This window comes from Triticum aestivum, chromosome 7D, assembly GCF_018294505.1.
Source record: "Triticum aestivum cultivar Chinese Spring chromosome 7D, IWGSC CS RefSeq v2.1, whole genome shotgun sequence".
Classification (NCBI taxonomy): domain Eukaryota; kingdom Viridiplantae; phylum Streptophyta; class Magnoliopsida; order Poales; family Poaceae; genus Triticum; species Triticum aestivum.
Genome location: NC_057814.1, coordinates 634003138 through 634012552, shown reverse-complemented (window position 1 = coordinate 634012552; position 9415 = coordinate 634003138). Strand labels below are relative to the sequence as shown.

Sequence of the window (9415 nt, the reverse complement as noted above, 5' to 3'; positions counted from 1 at the left end):
GGCGTAGAAGGGGAGCAAGGGTCACCGAGGAAGCACCGAGAGGAACGCTCGTGCTGGTAGAGGACCCAGCTGCCGGAGGTGGCACATGCACGGTATCCTTGGGGCGCGGTGAAACGGCGAGCCTTGCCGTTGCCGGCAAGATCCATGTACGCGCCGTCGCCGATGTTGATCCATGGCATGGCTGGCGGCAGCAGCAAGCGGTGCTGCCTCGCGGCGAGGCGCCAGCCGCGGCACACGGCACCAAAGCTGAAGCGGTCCGTGTGGCTGAGCAGCCGGGCGAGGATTTCGGCGGCCAGCTCTGGAGGGAGGTCCGGGCAAGGCGAAGTAGCAGTCTCCTTACCGAGGGAGAGGCCCATGATCGATCAAGTACGGGTCGAGGTGATGTAGCAATCTTCCATGGTTACGATCTTTTATAGGCTCACGTGTAGTAAGAATTAAACCTACACGTACTAGTACTCGGCATAAGCATAATTAAACTACGTACGAGTACGACACGGACACAGCTAACGGAATATCCAGGTACGATTTTTGGGACTCTCTTCTGATGTCGGGCGGGAGCGACGGGCAGGGCGACTGGGCGGATTCCCCACCTACCACCATTAATGGAGTCGCCATTAATGCCGAGCGAGGTCAAATTGACCCTCGTCCCTGCCTCCCCCACCCAATCCCCACCACTGTATCCACCTACTCGAAGCGCGACGCGAGCGAGAGTACGGGGGGAGATGCCAGGGGGACCGGACCGCAGACCACGCGTGCGGAGGGTTCGGCGGCTGCATCTGGCGGCGCCGCCAGCCCTTGCACCTCCGGTCCGGGTCCCCGTGGAGCAGCTGCCGGAGATCAACTCTGCCTCGCCGGAAGCGCGAGCGGAGATGCTGCGGGTGGTAATGGGGCGCTTCCCCGACCGCTCAGAGTGGCCCGACCGATGCATCCAGGTCATTCAGACCTCGACGTTCGCGGAACGAGCTCCATTCACCGGCGACGATGGCGGGGTGGAATACAAGCTGCTATTCTGGGCGATTCAGGAGGCGGAATCGACAGTCCCGGTCACCGCACGCAGGTGGGCGAGGTTCAAGACGACGAGCCCGTCCAGGCTGAACATCAGGCCGCCCCCCGTGGTGCAGCTCGCCAACATTCCACGCGAGTTCCTGCCGCCGGGGGAGAGCCCACCCAGAGGCCCTTGAGGGCTGCGGCTCCCGGCGGGCGTGCGCGGCGGGACCTCGAACCGCGGGCGCGCCTTGTGGGGAACAGACTCCGCGGCAGCAGTCTGGATCCGCCACCATGGCCGGGAGATCGAGGAAGGGTGCCGCGTCTTCCAACGAAGGTAACCACAGCGCGTCACTGTAAAATTGTCGATTCTGATAAAAGGATCCATAGTGAGTTCGGCCTTCTGGCCACGGGTCTCCATAGTGAGGAGCGATCCAGGGATATCCCTGCTGCGGTAGATCCTATTCCTACTTCTAGCAGCCTATATCCCAGTAAACCACCATGCGGGGCGCCGGCTCCGGCGACCCATGGAAACGACGGCGAGCTCGCTAGTGCGAGGGATGACCAGATAATAATTTCAAAAAAAAAAAGGTTGGCTGGCCCTGTGGCTAGGGCCGCAAGAAAAGCTCGAGGCTCGTGAGCCACTTATGATTGACTAAATTTTTGGCTCGACTCGAGATCGACTCGAAAAGAAACAAGCCGAGTTTGAACATTTTATGTAGCTCGATCGAGAAACAAGCCGATCATGAGCCAATATTGGCTCGCTCGATTTGAGCTCGACAGCTCGACATAATACCATTGTGTTAAATGATCATGCCATATATTGAAGGAAAAATAAGACAATTTGTTACCATATATGATGTCCATGATTTTTCTTCATTTTATCTACCAGCAAACATGGAAGTTTAATTAAGTGCATAGAAGATTTAGACCTAATTATGATACGTGGTCGGCTATATGTTAAATATCATGTTGCTTTTGGCAAAATTTCCCAGCATATGCACCGTCTTTTTCTTGTTTTTCATCCACGAAGACCACCGTCTATTGCTAGTTCACCCAAGAGACAAAGATGAGCTTTGCCGAGCACGACGAGATTGTCGTACAAAGTTGTGTCATGTTGTGTCCTTATCTTGTTGGAACAATCACCATAGATTTATAAGTTTTACCGTTTCATTTAGCTCGAAACTAGCTCGAGATCGACTCGAGATCGTTACAAGCTGAGCACGAGTTATGTTCTACAACTCGATCTTGAGCTTCGCTCAGTTTGAGCTCGCTCGAATTTTAATATGAGTTGAGCTGAGCCAACTCCAACTCGCTCAAACTCGACTCGTTTGCAGCCCTACCTGTGGCCGTCACATCACCGTTGATTGTTGGTCATGTGGTTCGTAAGAGAACGGGACCGAAGAATACGCTTTCTAGCTGTGGAGACGTATATGGAGAGGAGGTGGCGGACTTTTATGGTCAGTTGTGGGTTATTCCTTCCCCTCGCCGCCACCCACGCCCTCATAAGCCGCAGCCACTGCCCCCGAAACCTAGATATGCGATCCCCAAACTCTTTTGGGTGAGGAGAGATCTGTTTCAATCCAAGAATTTCACTGTTGAGGACTGCTTCCCGGTTGATCGTCTTGGTCGATTTGACCCTATCCCCACCAAATTCCAACTATCTGTGACGGGCTTGCCCCTTGGATCTAGTTCATTTGTAGATGTGGTGAAGAGAGAGATGGAGAATCGTGGACAGAACTACCGGAATCGGCGTCCACAGCCGCCTAAGAAGCATGTACCACCACCGGTAGGGAAAGCTCCAGCACCCGCTGTGGCAAATCCTGCTCCACAATGGGGGACCAGACCGGCGGGAGGTGCACAACAGACAGCGACGAATCCGAAGCCAAACCCAACTCCGATTGCCCCTGCACCTCAGCCACCACCTCTGGTACAGCCCCTGGATCCCAAATACAAAGATATGACTTGCTTCAATTGTAGTTGGCCTGGTCATTATGTTGGGAATTGCATTGAGCCGAAGAAGTGCTTCATCTGTGCTGGGAATCGTAATGTGAATAATTGTGCGGCCTGGGCTTGTTCACAACCAACAGCAACATACTTTGGTAGTGCAGCTGCAAGTCTGGGCTTTTATCATGTGGATGTCCCTGTAGCGACTGTGACTAGTTGGTTAAATTACAAAAATTGTGCTGTGTTGAAGGTGGTCAAAGGTGAAGTTTCTACTTCAGAGCTTTTGGTGCAGCTAAATGGGATCTTTTGCAAAACTAAAGAGTGGCCATGGCAGATCAGAGAGTTAGAGGTGAAAAAAATTTGCTGAGATTTTCCCCATGGAAGAATGTGGACGGTCTAATTGAATTCCTTGCTTTTGAATTACCTATTGATGGAGTTTCTGTTAAGATTTGTGAATGGGTAGGAATGCTAGATGAATTTGGAGAGCTTAAGGAAGCCTGGGTTCAGATTGATGGAATTCCCCCAAAATGGTGTGCCTGGAAGGTTTTTGCCCAAGTAGCAGGCTGTTTTAGCAGGATGTGGACTGGAATGGTATCTTCAAAAGTTTCTATGAAACAATTTCGATAAAAGTGGCATGTGGAGACCCAAGCAAAATTCCCTTTGAAAGACTAGTGCAAATGAAGAAGAAGTTGTACCTGCTATTCTTTACTGTGGAGGGCTTTGAACAAGTTGGAGAGGATACAGATGGAAATGATGATGACCCTGATCAAGATCACACTGAAGGGGAACATAAGGATGAGTTGGGCAGAAATGAAGATGATAAGGATAACATGTATGATGATGGAGATGAAGCAATTGATGAGCTGGACAGAGCCAACTTCCCATCCAAACAAGCTGACCCTTCAAGTTCGAACAGATCTGTTCAACGGCTGTCTGCTTCTGCAGCTGAATTCCATCCAGTTTTCATGAATGATGATGCACATGACAGTTTTGTGGAAGAAATTAGGAATAGTGGTCACAAAGAAAGGAAGAGAGAAGAAGATGTGGCTGTGATTAATACCCCTTGCTCTTACAAGATGTTGACTGAGGACAGCTCGGACATTCCTATGTCTGTTCATCTCGAATACTGCTCCCAATAGCTCAGTAAATTTGAGATGGAGGAAACTGATGGAGAAGAAGAAGACATGGAAACTGAACTCCAATGTTTACCTGAAGACTTAGCTATGGCCATTGGGTCGGTGAAAATATCTCTGATGGAATCTATGGATAATGCTGAATCTGAGAAGAAGAAGAAACTGAACACTAAGAGAAATACCGCATGGGGCCCCGTCCCGATAAACAGACCAAAAACCAGAGATCATGGAAATGTTAAGATCATGGCAAGGCCCAAGCCTATCTTCTGAAGAAAAACCTGGAGATTCCCACTTCCTTCAAAGGTAACTCTTTTGCTAACACGGATCTTAATACCCTTGCTTCCCATTCTGAAATGGTAGATATCTGCATTGGTGATAATAGGGAAGAGTGCAAGGATATCATTATGGACATAGTTACTAGGGTAAAAATTAAATGTCTTGATTTTGCTGATTTGAATCCTGAGATTGTTTTACCAGTTTCATCAGATGTTGATATACATAACTGTACCTCCCTTGTTGCAGAAAAGGCTACTCTAGATCTTAGGTAAGGGGGCACTGCTGGCCTGGATCTAGAAAGCCCCGCAGTTAATACCAAAAGTTAGCCTTGTGGCTTGTCACATCCTTTTAGGGTTAAATGATAGGTGCATTTTGGAAAGTTAGAGGTGTGGGACAACCTGGTAAAATTCAGTGCCTTGGGGACTTTGTTAGTAATAATCATGTTGACTTTGTGGGTTTCTTCGAAACCAAAAGATAAAAGATTGATAATGGTTTGTTGAATATGATCTCCAGTAACAATGATTTTACATGGCATGTGCTACCTGCTAATAATACTGCTGGAGGGATCCTTGTGGGTCTTAACAATGATCTTTTTGATATCATTTGCTTTTCTCACAAAAAATACTGTGTTTCTGTTACTGTTAAGAGTAAGAGTGATGGTTTTGTTTGGCATCTGGTGGCCGTTTACGGCACAACTTATAATGAATATAAGGTTGAGTTCATTGCTGAACTCCATGAGGTGATGGCTGACCTTACACACCCTGTCATCCTAGGGGGTGATTTTAATCTGGTTAGGTCTAACAATGATAAAAGTAATGGTGTTACTAATCCTCAATTAACTTATTTGTTTAATGATTGGGTCAATAAATGGGCTCTTATGGAGATTAATATTGCTAATAGAAGTTTCACCTGGAGCAACAACCAAACTGACCATATTTTTGCTGCCATAGATAGAGTTTTTGTTTCTGTGGGCTGGGATGCTCATTTCCCCCTGTCAGTTTTGACGGCACTTCCTAGGATTGGGAGTGATCATGACCCCTTGATTTTAGATACTGGAGCTAGGAGGGTTACCTCCCCTAAACCTTTTCGTTTTGAAAAATGGTGGTTGGAACAACCTGGCTTTAAAGAGCTGGTCAGTGAGGTTTGGAGCTCTATAGTTCCGGTGGAATGTGCGCTAGATATTTGGATGAACAAAGCCAGAATGTTTCGGAAAAAAGCGAAAGGTTGGAGTATTAATTTGGAGGCCGATATGAAGAAAGAAAGCGAGATCTCATGACAGAATTCGATATTCTGGATGTGTTCTCGGAACAAAACAAAATAGATGACGATGATAGGGCTCGTATGAACGAGATTAAAGAGGAACTATCGTGTATCTGGCATAAAGAAGAGATCGCCTTGTGGCAACATTCTAGAGACCGTAAAATTAAAGATGGGGATAAGAACAACGCGTATTTTCATGCGCTGGCTAATCATAGGCATAGGAAAAACCATTTATCTGAACTGAATGGTGAACACGGACCTGTGTATACCACGAAAGAAATGCTAGATGTAGCAACATCCTTCTATAAGGATCTGTTCCGCTATGAAGAGAAACACAATATTAAACTGGGTCCTTCCTTTTGGAAGGAGGAGGATTTGGTTACGAAGGAGGAGAATGATATGCTGCAAAAGAATTTCACTGAAGATGAAATTAAAGAAACCATTTTTGGCTCATATGCACATGGAGCCCCCAGCCCTGATGGGCTGTCATTCTTATTCTACCAAACTTTCTAGGAAGTGATTAAAACAGATTTCATGGCCCTGGCTAGGGACTTTGAGAAAGGGAAACTACACCTCCATCGACTGAATTTTGCGTTGATTGTGCTTATCCCTAAAGAACCAAACGCTAAATACATGAAAAAATTTAGGCCTATCAGCCTGAGTAACTGTGGTGTTAAATTTTTTTCCAAAGCAATGACAAATAGGGTGTCCCCTATTGGTCATAGACTCATTTCCCTGAACCAGACAGCCTTCATTAAGGGGAGATATATTCTATAGAGTGTTGTGATGGCATATGAAGTGATTCATGAGGTTAAAAAAACTAATTCTCAGGGCCTAGTGCTTAAGCTAGATTATGAGAAAGCTTACGACAGGGTTAGTTGGGAATTCCTATTTGACATGCTCCATTCCAGGGGCTTTGGACCCAAGTGGATCTCTTGGATCACAACTATTATTCTCCAAAGCACATTTAGTGTGTGGATCAATGATACAGTGGGGCCTCATTTCTTAGCTGGGAAGGGGCTGAAACAAGGGGACCCAGCGTCTCCCTTTCTTTTTAATCTAGTTGCTGATGTGTTCTCTAAAATGTTACACAAAGCCTCTTCACAAGGTCTGGTCTCGGGGCTTCTGCCTCATGCTATCCCGCAGTACGCTGACGATACTATCTTGTTCTTGGAGAATTCTGTAGATAAAGCTAGGAACTTTAAATGGTTGCTATCTTGCTTTGAAAATCTGTCGGGTATGAAGATTAACTTCCATAAAAGTGACCTATTGACCAACAATGTGGATAGTGAGACTGCTTGGGGATTTGCTCAAATCTTTTGCTGTAAACTAGGGAAATTCCCAATTAAGTACTTATGAGTGCCTCTGCACTATGACAAACTAAGGAAAGAGGACTTGCAACCTATCATTGATAGGATTATTAAAAACATCTCTGAATGGTTGGGGAGATACCTTACTTACAAAGAAAAAATCATTTTACTGTGTGCTTGTATTGTGAGTATTCCTGCATATTTGATGTCTATGATTAAGTTTCCCAAATGGGCTGTCAATGCTATTAACTCTCAAGTGGCTCATTTTTTCTGGGGGAATGTGGATAACCAGCATAAATATCATTTAGCTAACTGGGGCATGGTTACTAGAAAAAAGGAGTTTGGAGGTGTAGGGATCCCTAACATAAGGGATTTCAACATGGCTCTATTGGGTTCCTGGAGCAAGAGATTTTTTGATAACAATGATAGTGACTAGAAGAAACTGATCACATATAAATATGATATTGAATCTCCCAACATCCTCTGGTCCAAATGTGGGGTTGGCTCCACATTCTGGAGGAGTGCCACTTGGGCCTTTTCAGCCGCCAAAGTCTTTTATAAGTGGCAACTGGGAAATGGGAAGAGAATTAGTTTCTGGCACGACATTTGGGTAGGGGATTGTTCCCTCAAAACTCAATTCTGGGACCTTTTCATCATTTGTAATCAAACTGAGTGCTCTGTGGCACAAGTCTGGGATGGGGTCCAACTTAAGCTAACTTTTCGCAGATGTGTGGATATGATAGGTTTTGAAAGATGGAACCATTTAGTAGAAATGGTTAGGAAAACTCAGTTACGGGATGAGAATGACACCCCCATTTGGTCTTAATTTGGAGACTAACAGGGTGTACTCAGTCAAGTCTCTTTATAAGCAGATCAATTTTGGGGGGATAATTTCGGCTGTAGATGACAAACTGTGGAAAGTTCTATGCCCTCAAAAAATACATGTCTTTCTTTGGCGGGGGGTTTACAACAAGATTCTTACTCGTGATAATTTAGCCAAAAGGAGACAGGTTGATGACAAGACTTGCCTTTTTTGCAATGAGAATGAAACGGTGCAACATTTGCTGTTTGATTGTATTGTTGCAAAAATAGTTTGGGAAGTTGTCTCTGCCTGTTTTGAATGCCCTTTCTTTACCAGTTTTTGTGATGTTATTGCTTTGTGGCAAAAATGTAAAAAGAAGCCTGTGCTAAACTTGGTAGTGGCTGCATCCTTATGGAGCCTTTGGAAACTAAGAAATGAATTCTGCTTTCAGGGCCGCACTTGGAGAAATGCCGCATGTGTTCTTGTGAAACTAAGGTCTCATCTACAGCAATGGAAAGTGCTCTGCGACGACAATCAAGCAGTGCTGCTACAAAGATGTATTCTTCTGCTGGACAAAAAGCGCGGGGAGCTGATGCGGATTGCCTGGAGATGAGCGCAGACGTCCAGATGGCTGGGATTATGCCAGGGTGTTAGTTCTCCGTAGTTGTCCCTTCTGTTCCGGGTCTGTAATGATTAAGAGAGTTGGGGTGTGCTTGGGAGAGAACCTGATCTTATTATGTTTGAACTCGTGGTTGACTGTTTCCAGTTCGCTTCATTAATAAAAATGGGGCGGGGAACCCCTTTCATTCAAAAAAAAAAACGGACACAGCTAACCTAGAATGCATAGCACGGACACGGTCACAACTCCTATTTTTTTAGGGAGGTCACAACTCCTAATACGTGACAAAAGCGTACTACTAACACACTAGCTGTACTCAACTAGCACGCACGGCAATGCCACCGATGCAACGTATATTTCTACAGTACTATTTAAATTCTAGGACGTGGCTAGAGGGCGCACGAGCGCCAGTTGTTAGGATCGAGCGCTTTTCTAAATATGGAAGGAGCAATTGACGCGCCTGACATGATAGACCAAAAAAAGAATCTTGTCCTGACGTGCATTTATTTGGGGTCCAAAATGTTTAAAAAACTGCAACTTTTGATTTAAGCGTCAAAATCCAGTTTCGTTTTCACATTTGGGTTTCTCGCGACGAGTTCTTCAAAACTAGATCTCATATTGGTAGGTTTTGTCGAACTTTTTTTAAGGTAACTTTGGGTCCGATGGAGGCAACTTTAATGCTATAGGAAGGCAACTTCATTTTTTACCTAGCAGGGCTGCCTATTAGGTTGGTTTGTGTAAAAATGAGAAAATCACACAAAACATGAGGCACCTTTAGTGCTACATATAAGCAATTTCATTGCACTATGTGTATGAATGGATTTTCTAACATTATCACAACTTGCCGACCATGATTGCTCAGTTGCCTATCGTGGATGTTCAGTTGCCTATTATTGATGCCTCATTGCCTACAATACTATGAAATTGGCCTATCATCGACGTCCAGTTACCTTCTATTGGTAATTAGTTACCTATCATTGTTGGTCAGTTGTCTAACTTTGCAAATTAGTTGCCTACAATATTATGAAGTTGCTTATCGTTGTATTTTTTAAGTTGCCCAAAACACTATGAAGTTGCCTATTAA

At 45.4% G+C, this 9415-nt stretch overlaps 1 protein-coding gene across 1 annotated transcript; it reads left to right on the top strand.

The window, feature by feature from the left end:
• The first annotated feature begins 528 nt into the window (after positions 1 to 528).
• LOC123167858 (uncharacterized) lies at positions 529 to 8522 on the top strand. The gene is made up of 2 exons (XM_044585719.1): positions 529 to 1321; positions 8164 to 8522. Exons 1-2 carry the CDS (start codon positions 545 to 547, stop codon positions 8323 to 8325), a joined length of 939 nt encoding a protein of 312 aa, XP_044441654.1. The 5' UTR covers positions 529 to 544; the 3' UTR covers positions 8326 to 8522.
• Positions 8523 to 9415: the final 893 nt, after the last annotated feature.